Raw genomic sequence first — 26,468 nt, 5'->3', positions numbered from 1 at the left:
TCAATCCCCTTTTAAGGACTATTTAGAGAAGTAAGCTACATGGAAAATGGAAAATGTCTTGCCCCAAGGGGAAAAAAATAGACAGAAATTCTGCATCAGAAAAATACCTAAAAGAACAGAAGATCTTAGAATCACCGGTCTAGAAAAGCAAACCAATGAGTCGAGATAATAGTGTAAAGGGGATTCGAAGCAGAAAAGTGGACAGGCAAAGTAAGGAGTCCGCAGTCAGAAGAACGCGAAAGTAGTCTATGAAAATGTATACATGAAGGATTTTTAAAGAAAAATCTGGGTAAATAAAACAAAGTATTGCTGAACGTTACATGTAGTTTTCATAAATGTGTTTGGAAAGCAGGCATCCCTTCATGAAGCTTCGCTTTAGGAACATATATATTACATATATTACACTTAGGCTGACTTGCATCAGTTGCTTTCTCAAAGGTGCTACTGTGGAAACAGTAGAAGAGAAACACGCAAACCCTGCTGCTTTATTTCATGATCTTATTCCTCCCTCTGCCGTTTAACTCGATGTAATGCACTGAATCTCAAGAGGGGTAAACGAAACCAGTGTAAAGCTGGAAGTAAATGAGATCGAGGAAGCAGCTCAGCGGTCTTTCCGAACTGCAAATATTGTCTGGCAACCAGTCAGTATTCGTAAAGTTAACTTGGACGATCTCCAAGAGAAACCGAACAATGGCACTTATGTGCATGTCCTGTAGTAAAATAAAGAATTGTTCTGCTTATGATGCTCGATGTTATATTAGAACATTGGAAGTTGGCAGCTCCATTGAAAACAATGGAGTGCTGCGGGCTTTTACTGGCCGGTAAAAGCCTGCAGCGCCAACATTCCAATGGGCTTTGTTCACAGCAGCAGCTGTGAACAAAGCCTCACGGAGCCCGAGGCAATTTTTTTTTTTTAAGAGAACATTCTGCCCTGAGTGGCAGAATGTTCTAATAGCCTTAGAACCTGCCGTAGCGGGCTCTACCGGCTATTAAAGGCCCTTTCCCTTGTTAAATGCCCTCGCCTTCGGCTCGGGCATTTAACTCGGGAGCGGGCCTTTAATAGCCGGTACAGCCCACTACGGCGGGTTCTAAGGCTATAATAGCGTTCTGGCTTTCTCTGTTCTAGTTTCGAACAAGTCCAGTTATTTTGTCAATCTTCCCTCGATCAAAACCACTTAAGCACCACTGGCTCACAAAGGGAAATTGCCCATACGTATCTCGGCAATTAAAATTACATTGACTTTTACAACCCCCTTGGGCATTTCTCGCAAACGTCTACGCTATTTTTTTAACCTTGCTTTTCTTTTTCTTTTTTTTATTGTAGCGTAAGTGTATATGTGTAAGACACATTTTTCAGTGAAGAGGGGATCTACATCATCTAGCATTATAATTCACTGCTGTGGTCACACTGTACCTTGTGAATTTTCAAGCCGTATGATCAACAGTATTTCTAACTCTGCTCTGACTAGCAGTACAGCAAATATAAAACCCATGCACAGACGAATTCACTACGGGCCTGACTACAAGTTACATGGTTGAGGGGCGCAGAAATAACAGGTCTTGGATTACCGATTCAAGATTGTAATGACACCCCAGAACCATGCAATTACAAGTCATTTTGTCGTGAGTGAGGAAGCGGAACCAGTTTTAATGGGTAAAAAACAGCACGCATCTATTCAAGTCCAAGGAATTAGTCCTTTTCTGGGGGATTGTTGTGTGTTGGGAGCAGGGATAGTGTCTTTGGAAGGGAAGGATGGTTGCAGGCAGTGGGAGCCTGCCATACGCTCTCACTTTTTAGGAGGACTGGGCTTCTGCCCACAGCCCCTGTCCAGAGCTGAATTTTACAAGCAGACATTTCTGCCTAGTGAAACTGGACCTGGTGTTCCTGCACCTCGTAATTCTGTGTGCCGGTATACTGTGGCACCCGTGATAGGGCGGAATGACATCCCGCTGGTGGCCTGCATTGCCTTCTCCATGGAAACTTTGTATATCCTTGAGCATCACTGCAGTCAGAGCACGTCTTTGGAGAGGTTTTGTTTTTTATAGTGTCTTCTGGGAACTCTGTTGTCTGCTTTGAAAAACGTAACTTCTAAATAGAACCAGCCAGTCGCCCATCCGTGTTATCGGCATGAGGACGTCATGAATAGGATCAATTTGTCGAAGGGAGTGAAGAAATAGAAGTAAGCCGTGGCAATTTTGATATTTGGATGACTGCAATGTATCTACCAGTTGTGACTGAAGAATAGTGAGACATTTTTTTCCCGGGTCCTATTGATTACTGCTGGTGCTGTAGAAGCGGAGGTAAATGGGTGATGCAGCGGTCACTTGAGGTGAAGGGCTGCATTGCTATCATCGTGATGGCATTATGGTGGATCAAAGATGGTTCGTGAGCATGCCTGATTTTGAGCAAAGAACATAAACCAGCTTAAACCAGGTAAAGACTTTCAGTTTCAAAATGGGTAATGTGATTTGAGGTCAGTCTGAATTGTCAAACTTAATGTTTAGGTCATCCAAGATGCAGACATTGTTGTAGGTAGTTACAAGGTCAGTAGTGAGTGATACTGGGGCTCGTCTGAGGAGGATGGATGTTTGATGGGTCTCTCCAGATCAGGAGAACTGAAGAGGAGGAGGCTGGAGAAGCAGAGAAGCAGCTAAGCATCGACTTGCAATAAACAGCTGACAAATCTCTGAAGCGGTGAGGGAGAGGAGTTCTTGAAGAACGCTGCTACTCATCTGGAGGCCTCTCTATAATGCTGCTCCGTAAAATCAAGATTTGATAGACAGGTGCAGTGGTCTTGTGAGTGTGAAGGGTGTATCTTCAAGGCGAGGTGTGGGCGATGTAGGTAGTGTGTGCTCAGGAAGTGGAAGGTGGTATATGAAGGGAAGAAGCCATAAGAGAAGAGGGAGTTAAAGCAGCTATAGGAAGCAAGGACAGTGAGAGCTCAGTAGATCAAACGGACTAAGAATGTGAGTGAGAAGGTTTCTTGAGGAAGGGTGACAGAGAAAGAGAGGAGGGAAAGGATGAAGGAAGGGGTGGTTAGTACAAAATTGATGGCTGAAGGAGGAGAGATTTAGGGAGATGTAGAGGGAGAGAGGAAGACATGACAGGCAAAAATTATGTGAGGAAAGGAATGGTGATGAGCAGTGTGGGAAGAGGAAGAAGGATGGGCAGGACATCGGTTTTCTGAAATGTGTGATTGTACGAGAGAATGTTGGAAAGATGGTTATTCACACGTGCAGATTGACCACAGTATCTGCAAGATGCAACTTCCCATCCAACCAAGAATATTATGTTTATGGGCCCCTCTAGAGCGCAGTATAGCTGTGACTCAGTGGAGTGTGAAACTTCCCAAAACAACAAGCTATGCATAAGACTATTGGGTCCACCAGAGAGGAGCAGAAGATGGCCTGCAGCCTTTGGTGGTCAAGTACGTACTTCATAGTGGGTCAAAGAGAGTGGACTAGAAGACAGGCCCGCTGGACAACATTTAAGGGTAAACACGTTTTTTTTGGTAAAGGAAAGTGGTAGATGTGGGGTATGGGAACTCAGTTCACTGGTTTGGGGTACTCACTCTGGCTGCCTCAAACTGACCTTGGCAGAGAACATGCAGGTGAAGGCAAGGATTGAGTCAGGTTCATGGGGCCATTGTAAACCCTCTATAAACAATATCAAAGACTTTGCAGTGTTTTGTGTGGGTAGCAGGCTAATCACACATTGACCAAGAAACTCAAAAGGCATTTAACCACATGGCAATTAGCGGGAAAGCAGTGGGTGGAACAATTAAAAGGCTTCTGATAGAAAGAATTTGACATTGCTGGTCTTCTATTTCTCTCAGCATATTTATACTATGAGTTCGGTCATTCTTCTGAAATGTACAACTTAATATTATGTAAAGGCAGATAAAAAGTCTCATAGAAAAATAGTTCTCATACTTGGAGTTTTAAGGGGAAGCATATATGCTCATACGACACCATACAGATCCTGGCAATTGCGCCTATATAAAGCAATTATCTGGCATTCACTTTCTATTTACTTTCCACAGAGAGGTGGATGGGGTAAAGGCTTTTTTCCCCTATACCAGGTGAAAAAATGCCTCCGGATAATGTATAAGTTTCCAATCATATATCAGAGAAAATAAAATATTTTTTTCCCCCAAAATACATAATAGTAAACATTGGTTTCGGCGCATTTCAATTGGATTATGCAAACGTTTTCTATAATCTATCAAGTGAAGCACTTGCTTTTGAGTGAAGCATTATGATAAAACCGTACTATACTCATTAAAATGTTTGCAGTAGTCTAAAATGAGAGAATATTCGGGAAAGTATCTAATTAATAAAAAAACGTGAGAATATAAACATTTATATTTAAGCTGGAGAAAAGCGGTAACTCAAATATGTTTTCAATTTCTTAAAAGTAATGAATGTTGTACAAGAGGACAGTGGATTTATAATACAATCAGCTAGTAGAAACAGTGAAGTCGAAGACAAGTAAAGAAGTGGGGGAAAACAACAAACAAATACCAGGAAGCTATGGTATTCTAACAGCATATATAGTTTATAAATATTCTTCCTACCATTTTATTCCCTGTGATATTTACCACTACAATATTGTGACGGTAAGTATAAATAGGTAAATCTAGGTTTACTACTCTTACCTCATACATGTCCCTTGATGATATAAACATATATACCATATCATTTATATCTGCAAGGTACATAGATGTGGGGTTATGATATATCAGCAGGACAATATTTCTGTACATGATATTCTGACATTCAACTGTGGCTATCTATGACGATTTGGAGGCTGATGCAGCATTAGTAATCATGTAAGTGGGTATAGTGGGTGGTTTGTTGCCACTTTCCTTGTCAAAATATTTACATAGGATGTGCACTGTTCAAAAGTAACCCTAAGCATCATTGTAACTTTATGGTATTCTGCTACTCATCTGTCATCAATGTTTCAAGTGATTGACATCAAATATCTGAAGTTAGTACAACTTTCAAAAAGCATATCCTAGTTGACATGATTTGCATTCAATGTCCCTTTTGGTTACACATTTGGTTACAAAATATTACTTTTGAATTAGTGGAGTCGTGTATAAAAGCAAATGTTGGGGCAAGCTCAAAAGCAAGTTCTTCATGAGTGTGTGGCAGTCAGCAATTAACACACATTAACTGAGCTCAGTGGTTGGGGCTTTCAGTCTTCCTTTTTGCTAGAGCAGTCACTTCTAAATCAGGGCCACAGTCAGAACCTGATGCCTTGTTGACAGGACCCCATATTTGGGTTCTCCAATTTGGGGTCATATCAGTAGAGTCTGATGGGGTGACTCAGATGAGCCTTGTAGGTTCAAAGTCTGAGGAATAATATTATCTTACATTTTTGTCTGCGATTACAGAGGTGTGGGCTGAATATATTTTCTGGAGTGAGGTATTGATCGCACACAGGGATTGACTACCTGCAATCCGTTCTGTTGTTCAAGTGCCATTCCTTGATATTGATACTGCCTCATCTGTATTATTGTTTGAAACTGAAATCATCTGAAACTCTTGCTTCACTGAATTCTTGTCCTTCTCGACACAGCATTTCAATGCAGTGCTGATCTCTGTTCTACTTGTCTCGCTAACAAAACAGTATAAAATGGGGTCAGCAAGGCAGTTGAGGCTTGCTATGGCCAGTGTTATTTTGTAAGGTTTAAATATGATGCGGGCAAACTTGCAGCTGCCTGGCTCCCAAATGCTGCGCATCAGTAGGAGAACATGGTAGGGTGTGAAGCATAGAAAGAAGGTGGACAAAATTGCTACCAACAATTTCCTTATCTTCTTCTTTGCTTCATCAGCAGTGGCTTGATTATGCTTCACGGCAATCTCTATTCGTTTATAGCAATATGCCATGATCACCAAAGGTAGTAAATAAGCAACACATATCCGGAAGATGTTGAATGATGCTTTCCAATCCTCCATTGGAAAAGTATCATAACAAAGTGTATCATTGTGGGTGCTATTCGAGGTTTGTTGGTGGTGGAGAATCATACCGTTTGATAAGATTTCAACTGACCATACAACGGCACAAATGTACGTAGCAGCTTTTCTCGTACGCAGATGATGAAACTTCAAAGGATGGACAACACCAATATACCTATCCAGTGAGATGCAGGTAAGGAAACCAGTACTGGCATAAAAATTGACATGCATGAGGAAGACACTCATCTTGCAAAGATCGTCTCCTAACCACCACCTGTCGTGATTCAAGCCATAATCCACCCATAATGGCAGTACCAAAGTGTACAGAAGATCAGCTACTGATAAGTTGAAAAGATATACCCCTAACTCGTTTTTCTTTTTTATCTGCAGGCATGAGACAACGAGAGAGGCACAGTTGGCAGGAATGCTGCCCACAATCACAGTGATATAGACAGCTGGAAATAGATACTGATCAAGGTCATGCGCAACATCACAGCGTGTGACATTGCTGGTCATCATCTAGATGAGCATGAAGGTATTTCATTCCTATCCAGCAGAGGAGTGCCGAGTTAATAACGTGAGGCAGAGGGGTGACTTCTGTTACGCTTCACATCACAGTCATCCATGAAGAAATCCTCTGTGGTCAAAAATCCTGATACCATTTTCCGAGCCACAGGTCATCAAAAGATCAGTAGATGCTGCGCACTCGGACATTAAGATATCTTCTTCAAGAATCCTGCACAGAAAGAAACATTTGAATCAGAGTGAAAAATATAATCTCAAAAACTATGCAATACAAGAGAATCTGAACAAAGCACGCGCAGATAGATAACAACATCCCTTAAAAGAGGGGTCTAATTTATTAGTAAAGATGGCACATGATAAAGTACTTATACAGTAAGTCTTAAGATAATTCCCTTTTGAAAGATGTGTGTTCCTTAAAACTTGTAATTGCAAAATGAAGAAGTATTAGTAAATGATTTGGAAGGTCTTCAACCACTAATGGCTCAAGAACATATTAAGCTATAGATACAGATCTCATGATCCTCCTTGCAACAAGGCAATCAGGAGATTCTTTCAAATTTTCTGGCACAAACAAAAGTAGAACAAATGAAGGTGACATACATTCCTTCAAGAACGAGAGCACACTCGTACAAGAGAAAGACATACAACACGTTGTAAATTTCAGTGGGATTTTTCAGTAATTAAAAAAAAATCAAAACCTGTATGTTAGAAATGGGGTCTTTGGTTGACAGTCAAGTTATCCCCTGTTCAAGCAAGGACCCTCACTATAGTCAGGGTAAAAGAGAATCACCCTCAGCTAACCCCTGCTTACCCCCTTGGTAGCTTGGCAGAGCAGCAGCCTTAACCTCAGAGCGCCAGGTGTAAAGTATTTGTACCAACACACACACAGTAACTTAATGAAAACACTACAAAATGACACAACACCGGTTTAGAAAAATAGGAAATATTTATCTAAACAAAACAAGACCAAAACGACAAAAATCCGACATACACAAGTCAAGTTATTAATTTTTAAAGATTAAACTCAAAAATAGCGCTTAGAAACAAAAATGCTTCGATGAGATGTTAACACGGTGTCGTGACGGAGTCGTTCCCAACAAGCCAACACCAGTGGCGCTGGACACGGAGTCGTGTAGACCCCCAAGTACAGTACCTTTGGTGAAGAATGGAAACAAGCCGATGCGCGAAGTCGGGGATCGCGGCATCTGTGCGAATCGTTGAATCCACGCACTTCGAGCAGCTTCGGTCACAACGTGGTGTGGCGACTTCCACGGAGTCGCGGACTTCAGCGGGGCTGCTGCGGCGTTGGGCCTGCGAAGAGCGTCGCGTTCCTAGCGAAGGTCACGGCGTCGGGTGCAGGCGGCGTTTACCGGATTCAGCAGCGGCGGCGGTCCGGAGTCATCCGAAGTCGATTTCCTTGGATTTCCACCAGCTTTCCTTTCAAGGGCCCAGGGACTGGATAGGGCACCACTTGTCGGGGCAGGAGTCTCTCCAGAGACTCCAGGTGCTGGCAGAGAGAAGTCTTTGCTGTCCCTAAGACTTCAAACAACAGGAGGCAAGCTCTAACTCAAGCCCTTGGAGATTTCTTCACAAGATGGAAGGCACACAAAGTCCAGTCTTTGCCCTCTTACTCTGGCAGAAGCAGCACTGCAGGAAAGCTCCACAAAGCACAGTCACAGGCAGGGCAGCACTTCTTCCTCAACTATCAGCTCTTCTCCAGGCAGAGGTTCCTCTTGGTTCCAGAAGTGTTTCTAAAGTCTGTAGATTTGGGTGCCCTTCTTATACCCATTTTAGTCTTTGAAGTCACCTTTCTTCAAACGGGACTCACACCTACTTGTGAAATCCTGCCTTGCCCAGGCAAGGCCTCAGACACACACCAGGGGGTTGGAGTCTGCATTGTCAGAGGCAGGAACAGTCCTTTCAGATGAGAGTGACCACTCCACCCCTCCCTCCTAGCAGAGATGGCTAATCAGGAAATGCAGGTTACACCCCGGATCCCTTTGTGTCACTGTCTGGTGTGAGGTAAAAAACAACCCAACTGTCAAACTGACCCAGACAGGGAATCCACAAACACAGCAGAGTCACAGAATGGTTTAAGCAAGAAAATGCTCACTTTCTAAAAGTGGCATTTTCAAACGCACAATCTTAAAATCAACTTTACTAAAAGATGTATTTTTTAATTGTGAGTTCAGGGACCCCAAACTCCACATGTCCATCTACTCTCTAGGGAAATCTACACTTTAATCACATTTAAAGGTAGCCCCCATATTATCCTATGAGAGAGACAGGCCTTGCAACAGTGAAAAACGAAATTGGCAGTATTTTACTGTCAGGATATATAAACCACATTACTATATGTCCTACCTTATCCATACACTGCACCCTGCCCTTGGGGCTACCTAGGGCCTACCCTAGGGGTGCCTTACATGTAAGACAAGGGAAGGTTTAGGCCTGGCAAGTGGGTACACTTGCCAAGTCGAATTTACAGTGTAAAAATACACTTACATACACTGCAGTGGCAGGTCTGACACATGATTACAGGGTTTCTTGTGTGGGCGGCACAACCAGTGCTGCAGGCCCACTAGTAACATTTGATTTACAGGCCCTGGGCACCTCTAGTGCACTTTACAAGGGACTTAACAGTAAAACTAATATGCCAATCATGGAGAACCAATTACGTACACATTTTAAACAGGAGCACTTGCACTTTAGCACTGGTTAGGAGTGGTAAAGTGCCCAGAGTAACAAAAACAGTAAAATCAGAGTCCAGCACACATCAACAACCTGGGGAACAGAGGCAAAAAGTTAAGGGAGACCACGCCAAGGATGAAAAGTCTTACACTGTACAAATCTGTAGTTGTAAGTCTTTGTACCATTTGTGCAGTAAGCAAACAACACAGATGATGCATTTCTAGTGTCCAAAAATAATTGCCCTTTAATGTCCTTCCTTACATCATTTATATGTTTGATTACTTCTTCCCTCAGCTTCGTGTCTTGTTTCCTTCCTCTCACGCTTTCCTTGCTTTTGCTCTCATGTAACTTTTCAATTTTTCTCTCATTGATTGTTTTGTTTCCCACCATTCAAACTCATCTTTCGACCTGGACAGTCCCATCATATTTCAAAGATATGTATGGGTGGAGATTTGTTTGCACGTCATTAAAATTTTGAATACTTCAGACAAAAGGTTAATAGTGTCCATTTACCTAACTAGCATACTCCTCATTTCTTCAGAGAAACTGCGCGGTTTGCTATATGAGGATTTTCTACTTATGGGGGTATTTGCCTCCCTCAAGATACCAAGAAAGAATTTGGCTAATAAATACATCTTTACTGATCTAGCTGATGGTTTTCCTGCCATTGGAGAGAAGAGTGCTGAGGAATTAATAAGAATATTGTTCTCCTTATGACGTTTGTGACAGCACATTGTGATGCTCCATGAAAAACAGCTAGGGGTAGCAAGGAAACTTCATAGCAGGAAGATAAAATTGGTTGCTTGCCTGTGTTGGCGTCACCATGAATGGAGTCAGACTTGTGTAGCAGAGGAGGTGGACTATGTGGCAGTCATAGGGGCATATTAAGTGGCTCACGAAGGGCACTGAGTTGAGGATAGCAGAAAAATTCATCAAGAAAAGGAGACAAGAGGTGGAGGGAGAGCTTGTATTGCAGCATTAATGTAGAAAAGTTTTGTTTGTCCACTTTCTACTAAAAAGCAAATACTCACCTAGGTGGAGTTGTTTGCTTTTATTCGGTTTCAACCAAAGACGGGACACCATAGAAATGTTTCAAACAAGAACTGCTAATGCAAATGGTTTTTTTCTGTATACTGAAAAGAAGTTCACAAGCTTGAGTAATATCCAAAACACGTAGCACAAAGCTAGCAGTGGGCAGTGCTAATTTCCAACACGTAAGACACCCTGCACTGCTGTTGCACATATTATACCTGTTCTTTGGGGGTTGTGGAGGCTTTATCCTTGCTCCCTCTACTGTAGCACTTGTTTCGTTTAGGCAAAGTTGCACTGCGGTTGTCCATGCTGTACCTCTGTTACGCTTTAACAAAGCTTGCAGGGTAGCTTTTCTTTGGCAAATTTTAAGTCCACTGGTACAATTAAGGAGAGAAGTGCAGGGGCATGAAAAGTGGGTGCAAGATACAAAGGTAAAACATTGAAATGCAAGACCAATCAAGCACTGAAAGTGCCACTAGATCACTCTGGATCCCCCCAATGAGGATCTGGAAATGCTCCCACTTTCATGGTGTTCGGAAACAACTGGAAGCTCACCTCACAGGCACCTGCATGACCATGCCTCCCCGTACAGCAGTAGAGCAGGTGAAATTCCATGGAACAACTGCACTAACTTTTTAAATATACTTATTACATAAGGGCACGGGTGCACACTCCGTGCTGTATCTTTTGCGGGTTATCGTAAAGTGTGCAAATAACCCAAGTTGTTGACGCACCCCACAAAATTGTTAAATAACTAAATAAAATAAAATGGTAGTGCAGTGTGGAGAGGTCTCAGGGTTGAAAGGGAGAGCATAGGGTGGAAATGGGGAAGTTCAAGGTACCATGGGGAGCACACTGTGCAAGGGAAAAACTGTTTGTTATGTTGCACAAATACTTTACACATTGCCCCTAAGTTACATTTGACTATTCTGTGCAAACTACCAGGGTATTGAGCACAGGTTAATTTGGGAGCTTGCTTGTGCTTTGCCCTGACAGGAATTGTGGTTGCTGTTTGATCAGGACTCACACCCCAGCCAACCAATAACCCAATGTTTTACACCAACCCTTACAATTGTGCCTTAGAATTATATATACCCATTATGACGCAGTAGGTCACAAATGTAATTTTCCAACTGTTCTCTGGAAATTCTCTTGGGCCCAAAGGAGTCCAGATGGAATTATTTCAATGACGTAGCACCTCTGTGATGCTACGATTGCTTCGCCTGTTGGAAATTGTCAGGATGGAGGGGAGATTCCCTTCGGATTTCTGCAAGGTTCATATTGCAAATATCTTTAAACCGGAAAGCCCACCATGGACGAGATTTTTACTGACTGATTTTCTTAAGTGATGTTGAGGCAAAAATCCTGCCGAAAATATTGGTAAACCCCCCAACCACAATCAGACACGATGTAATTAATTCAGACCAAAGTGGTTTTATGCCCCATAGGCTGCCCAGACATAATATGCGCCGGGCTTTTAATAGACTGCCCTGGCAGCCATTGTCCCTGTCCCTACCGTTCCCCCTCCAACTACCACTTCTCAGTCCCAGTCTCCTCAACCGCAACCCATCCCATGCACACATACAGATGAGCATGCACACAAGACAACACACAAGCGTGGCACAGTCAAACACAGGTACCACACTTCAACACACAAGCACAAACACCAGACAGTTGCACACACAACCACATCCACTACCTCCACTGTCTCCCCTCCTCCTCCTCCTTCTCCACCTCCGACAAAGTCACGTCCACACTCACACCTGCATGTACCGCTTCAACATCCACCACCAGCATCACCACACCAAGCAGCACACACACCTCACTAGCAGACATCTCCACAACATCCATGCATGCGTCCCCTGTGTCCTCTCCAACCCCGTCTGTCCCCCCTCCTCCTTAAGGTCACAAACGCAAGCACTCAGACACCCAACAGCCTTCCACCTCACATCAACACACTCCCCATGCACCTGCACCCAGGTCCAGCAGATGCACTCCTCCACTCCTCCAACAACCACTCCCTTAACCTCCATTCCCATCCTTTCTCCCTCTTCCCACCCCACCCTCCCTAAAAACATTTTCCTTGCCCAACTTGGCCTCGTCCCTCCCTAACCCCCATCCTGCCTGTAAGGGCAGAGTCCAAACGACCCAGGCCATCACCTCAGCCAAACAGTCCACACGGAAAGTAGAGCTACCTCCTAGTTGTGGAGGCAAGACAGTGATGGTTCCCACTCCACCACCCAGGAAGGGTAAGGATCCCACAGCCACTGCCATGAAAGGGAAGAAGCCCTCGACTCCTGCCATGAGGGGGGTGAAGCCCACACCTACTGCCATGAAGGTGAAGAAGCCCTCGATGTCTGCCATGAAGGGGAAGAAGCCCTCGACTCCAGCTGGGGCTGGCAGGATGAGATCACCACCAGTGGTCATGGAGCCCTCACCTCCAGCTGAGGCAGTGCAGCCCACTCCTCCTGCAGACGCTGCACCTTCACCCGCTGAGACAGTGCAGCCCTCACCTCCAGGAGAGGCTGCCCAGGAGGCACCTTCACCTGCTGACACAGTGCAGCCCTCACCTCCAGATGAGACAGTGAAGCCCTCACCTCCAGCAGAGGCTGCCCAGGAGGCACCTTCACCTGCTGACGTAGTGCAGCCCTCTCCTCCAGATGAGACAGTGCAGCCCTCACCTCCAGCAGAGGGCATGTAGGCTACCTTCCTGAGACTGCTGTACAAGGAGCCCCCTCCAGAACCAGTGGGCAAGCCACCCACCTGAAAGACTGTGGCCTTGCACTCCCCAGCACAGAGAAATGGGCATGGAGCCCCCTCCAGAACCAGCGTAAAAGTCACCCACCTGAGAGACTGTGACCTTGCATTCCCCTGTAACGAGAAATGGGCATGGAGCCCCCTCCAGAACCAGTGGGCAAGTTCCCAACTTCGGCTGAGGGCCCCCAGCCCCATCCCCCTGAAGTGCCTGCCCAATTGCAAAATGATGCCCCTACAGAGTTCTGTGCACTTGATGTCAGGAGACAGTTGGGTCTTGGACTGTGCCCATGTACTTTAGACTGGGCATTGGCCCTTTGTAGACATTTGTACATATCAGGTTCATGTGGTGGCTTTTCCCTTGCTAATACATTTTTAGTACTTCTGAAATCTGGTCTTTGTTTTATTGTGCCATGTGTTGTGTGCTATTGGTTTACGTCTGCAGCTGGTTGTGTGTATGATGTGTGTCTGAATGGTGAGTGCTGTGCATGTGTGTGTGCCACTCTCCTTTTCCTCCCTCCCTCCCTTGTGTGCTAGGCGGCTGTACTCACCCTTGTTGTTTTCATCTGCGTTGGTGTTCCAGGTGGAGCATGGCGCAGATGAGCATCGGGAAGACTTGAAGTTCCGGTTCCATGGCAGTGGCCTCTGTGTACTTGTTGGTGAGACTTTCATTTTCTGTGTTCTGTTTCCGTCAGGCTTTTGATGCCATTGGCACCGCCCGGAAATCCTGGAGGTTTCTTGTGTCATAATATGGTGGGTGGTACTTTGTCTTCCGCCTGGCTGTTGATGGTGACCGCGGGCGTGCGTGGTGATAACGCCCTGGCGGACGGTGTGGTAAATTGGCTGTCCATGGGAGTTCTTACCGCCATGGTCATAATTTGGCAGTAATTACCACCGGCCTGTTGGTGGTATTTCTGCCACTTTATCACTTACCACCAATGTCATGATAAGGGCCTATATATTCCAGTTCTCCTGCTCTTAGTCCCGTCTGTGATATCAAATCTTCTCCACTATTTCTATATCGTGACTGTGAAGTCAGGAAAACAATAGTGCTAAATGCAGAATTACACTTCTTGAATAATTCAGTGTAATCTTGCAGCATTTTTGGGCAGTCGTGACTCGTTGTGTGGTAAAGGGACAGAGCGGCAGGGAGGGGACAAAAACGTTTAATTGAAAAAAAAAAGGACCTGCTTCGCTGCCACGCCGCTCCTCTTTCCTGGTCACTGCAGGCAGGTACAGGCTCCCAGCCTGCCCTGCGGCCAATCTTGATGGTGCACAGAGCAGCATTAGAATTGGCCAGAGTGCACAGCCAGGCTGCTCCCAGGCAGACTGGGAGCTTGTGCCAGCTCTCTCCATCCCAGCAACACAGTGCCGGGTTGGAGAGAGTGCAGTGCGCATGTATGTTGGACCAGCCCAATATGGCCAGCCAAACACACATGTGCACTGAGGGGAGGGCACAGTGCACTCCCCCTTATCCTCAATATCCCCCATGGCCACGCCCCTTTAACAACAAAACGAAAATAAACACAGTTTATTATTGTTTCGTTGTTAAAGGATTGCAGCTGCTCGCGGGGGGCGAAGCTGCTCCGCCATACAGATGAGGCGCTGCTGTTTTTGGGTAATTCTGCGAGATTGCACTACAAGAAATTACGTGAGTTGTACCTGCCCTTAGAAATAGGATCACTCTACCAGTTTAGTGAATGCTGCACCTCTTCTCCTGCTAGCAGGAAACATTGCCTTACTTTCCTAGAAATTCAGAAAGCAGAGTGATGGGCACCCAGGGAGAGTGTAGGGGGCAGCGACTAAACTGGAGCCCTGTGTGCTCTTTCAACAAAAAAAATACAACAGATGATCTCTATGAGTGAATTTTTTAAATATCCAATTTTCTACAAAAAGCTTCACATTTGGACCTCGAGCTATCTGGAATTCGGACCATTCTGATATTCTTTCTGGTTGATCTGACTTTTGCATCCTCCATCATATCTGTCATTGTCTTGGTGTTGTATTGGAGTTGCTTCATTGCAGTTTGGAGGTTATTTGTGGCCCCTGAATTATCGTGGCAAATTGATCTACTACACTGACTTTGTTAGTTGTTTTCCTCCAAACACCTATCAAGAGGTTGAACGGTGTCGGAACTTGTCAATCTTTTGTTTTTTTTAAAGCAGACCTACATTCCCCTACAGCATGATTTCTAATGATCAGTGAGTATAGTTTGGTATCCGCTAGCCCCTTCTATGTTGAAAAGGTTTCCCCTGAAGAGCCCTCTGTTGGGAAGGCATATTTGCAAAGTTTGTTTCGCTGGGCCTGGCGTGCCCCTGTGACCGCCCCATGTTTGGTTCTGCCAGGGCTGATTTAAAAAATGTTTGTCCCTGTGTAGATCCCATGTGCACAGATATATTCTTCGTAGGTGTCCCCAATACTTACACTACATTAATCGCCATGCTCTGAAATCCTCGAAGAATTTTGGCATCTCTATTGCCTGTATGAGTGGATGAGCGGTATTATTCCTCAATCATCTGTCCATATATTTTCAATCTTTCTTCAAGGTTGCCCCTATGCAGAATCACTCAGCCATCTATCCTTTTGCACTACTCAAGCACAAGTCTCTATCATCAATTCACAGAGATCAATGGCCACTGGGGCAGTTCAAAGGATTTTCATAGATCTAGTCATGTCCCCTACGTGCAGTAATTTTGTCTCTCTATGCAAGAAACAGCTGCACAAGTTTGTGCTATTTGTGAGTGGGCCTGGGATCATTCAGAAAACCAGACAGGAACTCCAGACATGGCCTCTCTTAATGACCTGATTATTACTGGGTTCCAAGAATTTTGGCTTCTTTAGGCTGCATGGTGCTCTCAAGCACCTAAGTCCAGCCCTGCATTTTGAGTCCTGAGGACCGTCTTTCACTTCAATGTGGCATAATCCCATCACTGAGCCCTCTTCACCTCACTATATAGCATCCTTGTCCTTTCCTGCCAAAGTGGGCTTAGAGCTGAGCACTCAACACAACAAGAGGCTTCTGCAATATGTCATTGTGCCAGGCAGGTTTGCCCTCTACTCCAGCACCCGTCAGCCTCCGAGTTCTGCAGTCACACTACCTGGGTCACCGAAGGCCCTTTCGCATTCCATGCTGGGGGCCTTGGCAGCCTGCACCACTATTGCTGCAGTTTGGAGTCTGGCTGTTTGTCCTGATGCATGTCAGTCCCTGTTCAAGACATGTAGCACATTACCACGTCATTAGGCAGAGAAGCATGGGGGGCGGGGCTCTTGACAGTTTCTACAGTAAGACTCGCTATTGAATTCCTTCAGCACCTTTTGGAGTAAAATCACTGTGGAGGTGGCTGGGAATACGTTAATGACTGGATTACAGTGAATTTGTAGCTTTATTTTAAATTTGGCAGGTGGCCCACCTTCTTTTAAGATGGAGAAGGTCATTACCTTTGCCACCGTGGCTGGGTTACGGCACACAATCCTTTGAGATCTCTTCCGACCCTGCTGGGATCTGTGTGCATTCAGAGGAGCCACCACCAATGCAGCTCCTCTGACGACAATGAAAGCTAACAGAGTAGCCTCCATGTTTTAGGTGCTCAGCACATTTTTAACCTCCCAAAGTGGGAGTTTGTTTTTGAAAAGCAAAAAACGAATGAACCTGACACCCTGGGAGTTTCCACCCAAAGTGTGGTGATATTTTTTTTTTTTCCCGTTTGGGACCTCCAGAGCTTCCCTGGCTATCACAAACTGAAAAAAGTACATCAGATTGTCCACATGAAATAGGGTGAATAGTCTGATGCATTTACACCAACGACCCTAACTCCATCGGGCCGACCAGTGTAGGGTTTCTGCTGGCAGAGTTAGTGGGGGCACCACCACCAGAAACTTTACGGTCTTCCTGACTCAGAATACAGACAGTGTTATGGGTGGCCATTTGGGTCTTTTTTTGTCTCGATGAAATACCCAGACATTTCTTGTTGTGGGCTATAGTTAGAAGCAGAAGCATGTCAGCTATCCAGGAGACTTAAAATACTCAACTCTTTCAAATTCTAACCTTACCTACTGCCTACCAGAATGAAGATATTGGGTAAGAGAACAGGTCATTTAATTGCAGCCCCAGAATGTACTTGTTCCAATATCCTTTATAATGACCTTTTAACCTCTGATTCCAGGTCAAGGAAGTCGTATTTCTGCTACACCTTTACAATATGGGACTTCTGTCATCTTTTGGCTCATTTGATCATCCCTCCTTATCCTTCAAAATTCATTTTCTAGTCTTACAATGAAATCATTTTAGTTGAGGACGTCCAATCATATTTCTAAGACCAATCTTGAATTTGTTGCCATTCAAGCAGTTCATTCATCAACTTGAGTCGAATTCGAACTCAATTTAACGTATTCATCGTTATTCTGTCTGTGAAATGATCTTAACCTCCTTCAGTTGAAGTGTGTGAAGTTTTTTTTCAAAGTGCCTGCCACCGGAGGCCACTGAAGCACGTGGAACTCTTTACTGGTGGGTTTATGGCCTTGGCTGTTGGGACACATAACTTTCCTGGTAAGGTACCCAGTCTGTAATAGCACAATTCAGTTTGCTAAGTTAAATCACATTTACATTCCACAAAGTCACCAGCTTGCTTGTATTATTGCTGTACTAGTGTTTAATTTGTAAAAAAAAAAGAATTGCTGGGGACCAAAGTGTTTCTTAAAAGTCTGAATATTAACCAATCACTCCTCTTTTTCCACCACCCTATTCTTCCTACCCCCTTATCTCACGCTGGTTCTTTTTCATTCCTGTTTTCTTAAATTGTCTCTGTTTTCATACCCTCCTTTTCTTCTTTCTTTGTTCATTTTTGCACTCTTACTCTGGGTCAATGTCTGGTGACAGAAAATAAGTCCCAGTCCCCAAAATTGAGTGCTGCTGCCCACCTTCTTGCTCAAATTAAACAAATCCTGTATCTGTTGTGGCACGCATTACTCTTCTACCTTAACACTGATAGCAGGGCGCATGGAGCTCAAAAAAGTAAAAATTCCTCCACCAACTGGTGTGGATGAAGATGTGTTTTCATGATAGGGAAATTATTTTCCTTACAGTGGCAGTAATGTATTTCTTTCACACATGCGTACACTTACACTTTAAAATTGTGCAAAATTACACATGTGAATATGATTTAACATAGGCATTAAAAGAAATATATAAAACAAATATATGAGTAGTTATAGGGAACTAAGACCGATGAAGCTTCTCAGGCACTCTCATGGACTCCTTGATGAATTAAAAAAAGTTGTAAAATGTATTTCTACTCTACACAAAACCTGTATGATTAAATTCCAGTCTTTCTTCTTCATCCCATGCACATGGACCAGCTGATTCGTGAAGAAAAAAAATCAGACTTCTGAACAACCAGGTTTACCACGTCACATAGGCGAAGATTTTTAATTGTTAAAAATTAACAGTGATATCTAAAAGTACTTTTGCTAAAAATTTAATATTTGCGGGTTTTCAGGAGTACACCTTAAATCCATTTGTGAATTCCGTTTATGCATGAGTAAATAAAGACTTTTAGAATTGAGAAAATTGCTGAGCAAGTTTAAATGCACTTGACGTTTTGTTTGTGCCAGAGGAGATCATTTTTCCAATGAAAACCCCTTTCTCCTAAACCCCAACAGTTTTGGAGAACTTACCCTCCCATTTCCCTTTCATTAAAATAAGGTACTCCAGCCTTGAGAAGAGGAAATCACCAATCATTTCTAAACTGAAAATAGGCTGGGAAACAGTTTGTAGATAACCACCTCATAGTACGTTTGTTGGTATGCTAACATATTCACAGTAATCCCTCCTTTTAATTCCCACACTACGCTGATAAAAGTGATTTACTATAGCAAAAATATTTACCAGAGTAAATATGTTTTATGAGTAAGACATCACCTTCACCTTTTGCGAATAGAGCCCCGCGAAGAGCTAGATGCAGTCTTTTCGCGGGAGCTCTCGGGCAGGATGGAGAAGGCCAGGACCAGGATAGGCTGGGGTACAGATGTGGGAGGGTCTTAGGGGAGGTTACGTAAGTGGGTGGGGGTGGGAGGATCAGCCTCTTCGGCGCTTGCTGTTCACGCTGCGCGGAGGTTGGCCACCACCCTACAGGTAAGTAGCTGAGAAGGATGGGTCTGGTGAGGCATCATGACTGGGTTGGGGGGATTTTTATGCCAGTTTTAGGGCAGGTTGCTTGGAGCGGGCAATAGATGGGGGAGGGTGGAGAGTCAGATGTGGGCTTGTCCACCCTTCCAGGGGGTAAAAGAAGCAGGTGAAGGATGACAGATTGGGGGAAGGCCCGAGTCAGGAAGGGGATATGAAGAAAAGGGGGATGTGTGGGAATGGAAGTGGAAATTGGGTGAGCGAAGGATAAGTGCTGGATTGATGTGAGGATGTAAGAAGGGGAGTTACAAGTTTAAAGATAAAAAGTTGTCATTCAAGTTCCGGTTACACTGTTGTGTTATTATAATAAGCAAGCCTGTCCAACTGAATGGCCTTTTACACTAAAACAAGGGTGTCGGAGTCTATGTCCTGAATGCAATAAAGATTAAATCCCCTTTTAAGGACTATTTAGAGAAGTAAGCTACATGGAAAATGGAAAATGTCTTGCCCCAAGGGGAAAAAAATAGACAGAAATTCTGCATCAGAAAAATACCTAAAAGAACAGAAGATCTTAGAATCACCGGTCTAGAAAAGCAAACCAATGAGTCGAGATAATAGTGTAAAGGGGATTCGAAGCAGAAAAGTGGACAAGCAAAGTAAGGAGTCCGCAGTCAGAAGAACGCGAAAGTAGTCTATGAAAATGTATACATGAAGGATTTTTAAAGAAAAATCTGAGTAAATAAAACAAAGTATTGCTGAACGTTACATGTAGTTTTCATAAATGTGTTTGGAAAGCAGGCATCCCTTCATGAAGCTTCGCTTTAGGAACATATATATTACATGTATTACACTTAGGCTGACTTGCATCAGTTGCTTTCTCAAAGGTGCTACTGTGGAAACAGTAGAAGAGAAACACGCAAACCCTGCTGCTTTATTTCATGATCTTATTCCTCCCTCTGCCGTTTAACTCGTTGTATTGCACTGAATCTCAAGAAGGGTAAACGAAACCAGTGTAAAGCTGGAAGTAAATGAGATCGAGGAAGCAGCTCAGCGGTCTTTCTGAACTGCAAATATTGTCTGGTAACCAGTCAGTATTCGTAAAGTTAACTTGGACGATCTCCAAGAGAAACCGAACAATGGCACTTTTTGTGCATGTCCTGTAGTAAAATAAAGAATTGTTCTGCTTTTGATGCTCGATGTTATATTAGAACATTGGAAGTTGGCAGCTCCATTGAAAACAATGGAGTGCTGCGGGCTTTTACTGGCCGGTAAAAGCCTGCAGCGCCAACATTCCAATGGGCTTTGTTCACAGCAGCAGCTGTGAACAAAGCCTCACGGAGCCCGAGGCAATTTGTTTTTTTTAAGAGAACATTCTGCCCTGAGTGGCAGAATGTTCTAATAGCCTTAGAACCTGCCGTAGCGGGCTGTACCGGCTATTAAAGGCCCTTTCCCTTGTTAAATGCCCTCGCCTTCGGCTCGGGCATTTAACTCGGGAGCGGGCCTTTAATAGCCGGTACAGCCCGCTACAGCGGGTTCTAAGGCTATAATAGCGTTCTGGCTTTCTCTGTTCTAGTTTCGAACAAGTCCAGTTATATTGTCAATCTTCCCTCGATCAAAACCACTTAAGCACCACTGGCTCACAAAGGGAAATTGCCCATACATATCTCGGCAATTAAAATTACATTGACTTTTATAACCCCCTTGGGCATTTCTCGCAAACGTCTACGCTATTTTTTTAACCTTGCTTTTCTTTTTCTTTTTTTTATTGTAGCGTAAGTGTATATGTGTAAGACACATTTTTCAGTGAAGAGGGCATCTACATCATCTAGCATTATAATTCACTGCTGTGGTCACACTGTACCTTGTGAATTTTCAAGCCGTATGATCAACAGTATTTCTAACTCTGCTCTGACTAGCAGTACAGCAAATATAAAACCCATGCACAGACGAATTCACTACGGGCCTGACTACAAGTTACATGGTTGAGGGGCGCTGAAATGACAAGTCTTGGATTACCGATTCAAGATTGTAATGACACCCCAGAACCATGCAATTACAAGTTATTTTGTCGTGAGTGAGGAAGCGGAACCAGTTTTAATGGGTAAAAAACAGCACGCATCTATTCGAGTCCAAGGAATTAGTCCTTTTCTGGGGGATTGTTGTGTGTTGGGAGCAGGGATAGTGTCTTTGGAAGGGAAGGATGGTTGCAGGCAGTGGGAGCCTGCCAAACGCTCTCACTTTTTAGGAGGACTGGGCTTCTGCCCACAGCCCCTGTCCAGAGCTGAATTTTACAAGCAGACATTTCTGCCTAGTGAAACTGGACCTGGTGTTCCTGCACCTCGTAATTCTGTGTGCCGGTATACTGTGGCACCTGTGATAGGGCGGAATGACATTCCGCTGGTGGCCTGCATTGCCTTCTCCATGGAAACTTTGCATATCCTTGAGCATCACTGCAGTCAGAGCACGTCTTTGGAGAGGTGTTGTTTTTTATAGTGTCTTCTGGGAACTCTGTTGTCTGCTTTGAAAAACGTAACTTCTAAATAGAACCAGCCAGTCGCCCATCCGTGTTATCGGCATGAGGACGTCATGAATAGGATCAATTTGTCGAAGGGAGTGAAGAAATAGAAGTAAGCCGTGGAAATTTTGATATTTGGATGACTGCAATGTATCTACCAGTTGCGACTGAAGAATAGTGAGAACATTTTTTCCCGGGTCCTATTGATTTCTGCTGGTGCTGTAGAAATGGAGGTAAATGGGTGATGCAGCGGTCACTTGAGGTGAAGGGCTGCATTGCTATCATCGTGATGGCATTATGGTGGATCAAAGATGGTTCGTGAGCATGCCTGATTTTGAGCAAAGAACATAAACCAGCTTAAACCAGGTAAAGACTTTCAGTTTCAAAATGGGTAATGTGATTTGAGGTCAGTCTGAATTGTCAAACTTAATGTTTAGGTCATCCAAGATGCAGACATTGTTGTAGGTCGTTACAAGGTCAGTAGTGAGTGATACTGGGGCTCGTCTGAGGAGGATGGATGTTTGATGGGTCTCTCCAGATCAGGAGAACTGAAGAGGAGGAGGCTGGAGAAGCAGAGAAGCAGCTAAGCATCGACTTGCAATAAACAGCTGACAAATCTCTGAAGCGGTGAGGGAGAGGAGTTCTTGAAGAACGCTGCTACTCATCTGGAGGCCTCTCTATAATGCTGCTCCGTAAAATCAAGATTTGATAGACAGGTGCAGTGGTCTTGTGAGTGTGAAGTGTGTATCTTCAAGGCGAGGTGTGGGCGATGTAGGTAGTGTGTGCTCAGGAAGTGGAAGGTGGTATATGAAGGGAAGAAGCCATAAGAGAAGAGGGAGTTAAAGCAGCTATAGGAAGCAAGGACAGTGAGAGCTCAGTAGATCAAACGGACTAAGAATGTGAGTGAGAAGGTTTCTTGAGGAAGGGTGACAGAGAAAGAGAGGAGGGAAAGGAGGAAGGAAGGGGTGGTTAGTACAAAATTGATGGCTGAAGGAGGAGAGATTTAGGGAGATGTAGAGGGAGAGAGGAAGACATGACAGGCAAAAATTATGTGAGGAAAGGAATGGTGATGAGCAGTGTGGGAAGAGGAAGAAGGATGGGCAGGACATCGGTTTTCTGAAATGTGTGATTGTACGAGAGAATGTTGGAAAGATGGTTATTCACACGTGCAGATTGACCACAGTATCTGCAAGATGCAACTTCCCATCCAACCAAGAATATTATGTTTATGGGCCCCTCTAGAGCGCAGTATAGCTGTGACTCAGTGGAGTGTGAAACTTCCCAAAACAACAAGCTATGCATAAGACTATTGGGTCCACCAGAGAGGAGCAGAAGATGGCCTGCAGCCTTTGGTGGTCAAGTACGTACTTCATAGTGGGTCAAAGAGAGTGGACTAGAAGACAGGCCCGCTGGACAACATTTAAGGGTAAACACGTTTTTTTTGGTAAAGGAAAGTGGTAGATGTTGGGTATGGGAACTCAGTTCACTGGTTTGGGGTACTCACTCTGGCTGCCTCAAACTGACCTTGGCAGAGAACATGCAGGTGAAGGCAAGGATTGAGTCAGGTTCATGGGGCCATTGTAAACCCTCTATAAACAATATCAAAGACTTTGCAGTGTTTTGTGTGGGTAGCAGGCTAATCACACATTGACCAAGAAACTCAAAAGGCATTTAACCACATGGCAATTAGGAAAGGAGTGGGTGGAACAATTAAAAGGCTTCTGATAGAAAGAATTTGACATTGCTGGTCTTCAATTTCTCTCAGCATATTTATACTATGAGTTCGGTCATTCTTCTGAAATGTACAACTTAATATTATGTAAAGGCAGATGAAAAGTCTCATTGAAAAATAGTTCTCATACTTGGAGTTTTAAGGGGAAGCGTATATGCTCATACGACACCATACAGATCCTGGCAATTGCGCCTATATAAAGCAATTATCTGGCATTCACTTTCTATTTACTTTCCACAGAGAGGTGGATGGGGTAAAGGCTTTTTTCCCCTATACCAGGTGAAAAAATGCCTCCGGATAATGTATAAGTTTCCAATCATATATCAGAGAAAATAAAATATTTTTTTTCCCCAAAATACATAATAGTAAACATTGGTTTCGGCGCATTTCAATTGGATTATGCAAACGTTTTCTATAATCTATCAAGTGAAGCACTTGCTTTTGAGTGAAGCATTATGATAAAACCGTACTATACTCATTAAAATGTTTGCAGTAGTCTAAAATGAGAGAATATTCGGGAAAGTATCTAATTAATAAAAAAACGTGAGAATATAAACATTTATATTTAAGCTGGAGAAAAGCGGTAACTCAAAGATGTTTTCAATTTCTTAAAAGTAATGAATGTTGTACAAGAGGACAGTGGATTTATAATACAATCAGCTAGTAGAAACAGTGAAGTCGAAGACAAGTAAAGAAGTGGGGGAAAACAACAAACAAATACCAGGAAGCTATGGTATTCTAACAGCATATATAGTTTATAAATAATCTTCCTACCATTTTTTTCCCTGTGATATTTACCACTACAATATTGTGACGGTAAGTATAAATAGGTAAATGTAGGTTTACTACTCTTACCTCATACATGTCCCTTGATGATATAAACATATATACCATATCATTTATATCTGCAAGGTACATAGATGTGGGGTTATGATATATCAGCAGGACAATATTTCTGTACATGATATTCTGACATTCAACTGTGGCTATCTATGACGATTTGGAGGCTGATGCAGCATTAGTAATCATGTAAGTGGGTATAGTGGGTGGTTTGTTGCCACTTTCCTTGTCAAAATATTTACATAGGATGTGCACTGTTCAAAAGTAATCCTAAGCATCATTGTAACTTTATGGTATTCTGCTACTCATCTGTCATCAATGTTTCAAGTGATTGACATCAAATATCTGAAGTTAGTACAACTTTCAAAAAGCATATCCTAGTTGACATGATTTGTATTCAATGTCCCTTTTGGTTACACATTTGGTTACAAAATATTACTTTTGAATTAGTGGAGTCGTGTATAAAAGCAAATGTTGGGGCAAGCTCAAAAGCAAGTTCTTCATGAGTGTGTGGCAGTCAGCAATTAACACACATTAACTGAGCTTAGTGGTTGGGGCTTTCAGTCTTCCTTTTTGCTAGAGCAGTCACTTCTAAATCAGGGCCACAGTCAGAACCTGATGCCTTGTTGACAGGACCCCATATTTGGGTTCTCCAATTTGGGGTCATATCAGTAGAGTCTGATAGGGTGACTCAGATGAGCCTTGTAGGTTCAAAGTCTGAGGAATAATATTATCTTACATTTTTGTCTGCGATTACAGAGGTGTGGGCTGAATATATTTTCTGGAGTGAGGTATTGTTCGCACACAGGGATTGACTACCTGCAATCCGTTCTGTTGTTCAAGTGCCATGCCTTGATATTGATACTGCCTCATTTGTATTCTTGTTTGAAACTGAAATCATCTGAAACTCTTGCTTCACTGAATTCTTGTCTTTCTCGACACAGCATTTCAATGCAGTGCTGATCTCTGTTCTACTTGTCTCGCTCACAAAACAGTATAAAATGGGGTCAGCAAGGCAGTTGAGGCTTGCTATGGCCAGTGTTATTTTGTAAGGTTTAAATATGATGCGGGCAAACTTGCAGCTGCCTGGCTCCCAAATGCTGCGCATCAGTAGGAGAACATGGTAGGGTGTGAAGCATAGAAAGAAGGTGGACAAAATTGCTACCAACAATTTCCTTATCTTCTTCTTTGCTTCATCAGCAGTGGCTTGATTATGCTTCACAGCAATCTCTATTCGTTTATAGCAATATGCCATGATCACCAAAGGTAGTAAATAAGCAACACATATCCGGAAGATGTTGAATGATGCTTTCCAATCCTCCATTGGAAAAGTATCATAACAAAGTGTATCATTGTGGGTGCTATTCGAGGTTTGTTGGTGGTGGAGAATCATACCGTTTGATAAGATTTCAACAGACCATACAACGGCACAAATGTACGTAGCAGCTTTTCTCGTACGCAGATGATGAAACTTCAAAGGATGGACAACACCAATATACCTATCCAGTGAGATGCAGGTAAGGAAACCAGTACTGGCATAAAAATTGACATGCATGAGGAAGACACTCATCTTGCAAAGATCGTCTCCTAACCACCACCTGTCGTGATTCAAACCATAATCCACCCATAATGGCAGTACCAAAGTGTACAGAAGATCAGCTACTGATAAGTTGAAAAGATATACCCCTAACTCGTTTTTCTTTTTTATCTGCAGGCATGAGACAACGAGAGAGGCACAGTTGGCAGGAATGCTGCCCACAATCACAGTGATATAGACAGCTGGAAATAGATACTGATCAAGGTCATGCGCAACATCACAGCGTGTGACATTGCTGGTCATCATCTAGATGAGCATGAAGGTATTTCATTCCTATCCAGCAGAGGAGTGCTGTGTTAATAACGTGAGGCAGAGGGGTGACTTCTGTTACGCTTCACATCACAGTCATCCATGAAGAAATCCTCTGTGGTCAAAAATCCTGATACCATTTTCCGAGCCACATGTCATCAAAAGATCAGTAGATGCTGCGCACTCGGACATTAAGATATCTTCTTCAAGAATCCTGCACAGAAAGAAACATTTGAATCAGAGTGAAAAATATAATCTCAAAAACTATGCAATACAAGAGAATCTGAACAAAGCACGCGCAGATAGATAACAACATCCCTTAAAAGAGGGGTCTAATTTATTAGTATAGATGGCACATGATAAAGTACTTATACAGTAAGTCTTAAGATAATTCCCTTTTGAAAGATGTGTATTCCTTAAAACTTGTAATTGCAAAATGAAGAAG

At 43.4% G+C, this 26,468-nt stretch overlaps 2 protein-coding genes across 2 annotated transcripts; both read right to left on the bottom strand.

Moving 5' to 3' along the window:
- Positions 1-2,248: 2,248 nt before the first annotated feature.
- Positions 2,249-6,698, bottom strand: LOC138260040 (psychosine receptor-like). Its single transcript, XM_069208130.1, has one exon. It carries the CDS (start codon positions 6,484-6,486, stop codon positions 5,482-5,484), a length of 1,005 nt encoding a protein of 334 aa, XP_069064231.1. The 5' UTR covers positions 6,487-6,698; the 3' UTR covers positions 2,249-5,481.
- An 18,195-nt stretch (positions 6,699-24,893) lies between these two features.
- LOC138260038 (psychosine receptor-like) lies at positions 24,894-26,154 on the bottom strand. Its single transcript, XM_069208129.1, has one exon. The coding sequence runs from the start codon at positions 26,018-26,020 to the stop codon at positions 25,016-25,018; it is 1,005 nt and encodes a 334-aa protein (XP_069064230.1). The 5' UTR covers positions 26,021-26,154; the 3' UTR covers positions 24,894-25,015.
- Positions 26,155-26,468: the final 314 nt, after the last annotated feature.

The sequence above is a fragment of the Pleurodeles waltl genome, chromosome 9 (assembly GCF_031143425.1).
Source record: "Pleurodeles waltl isolate 20211129_DDA chromosome 9, aPleWal1.hap1.20221129, whole genome shotgun sequence".
Lineage (NCBI taxonomy): Eukaryota > Metazoa > Chordata > Amphibia > Caudata > Salamandridae > Pleurodeles > Pleurodeles waltl.
Note: the sequence above shows the minus strand (reverse complement) of the source record. Positions and strands in the feature narration are given on the sequence as shown.

Coding starts and splice junctions, on each gene's coding strand:
- LOC138260040 (XM_069208130.1), bottom strand. CDS start 6,486: ATGATGACCAGCAATGTCACACGCTGTGATGTTGCGCATGACCTTGAT.
- LOC138260038 (XM_069208129.1), bottom strand. CDS start 26,020: ATGATGACCAGCAATGTCACACGCTGTGATGTTGCGCATGACCTTGAT.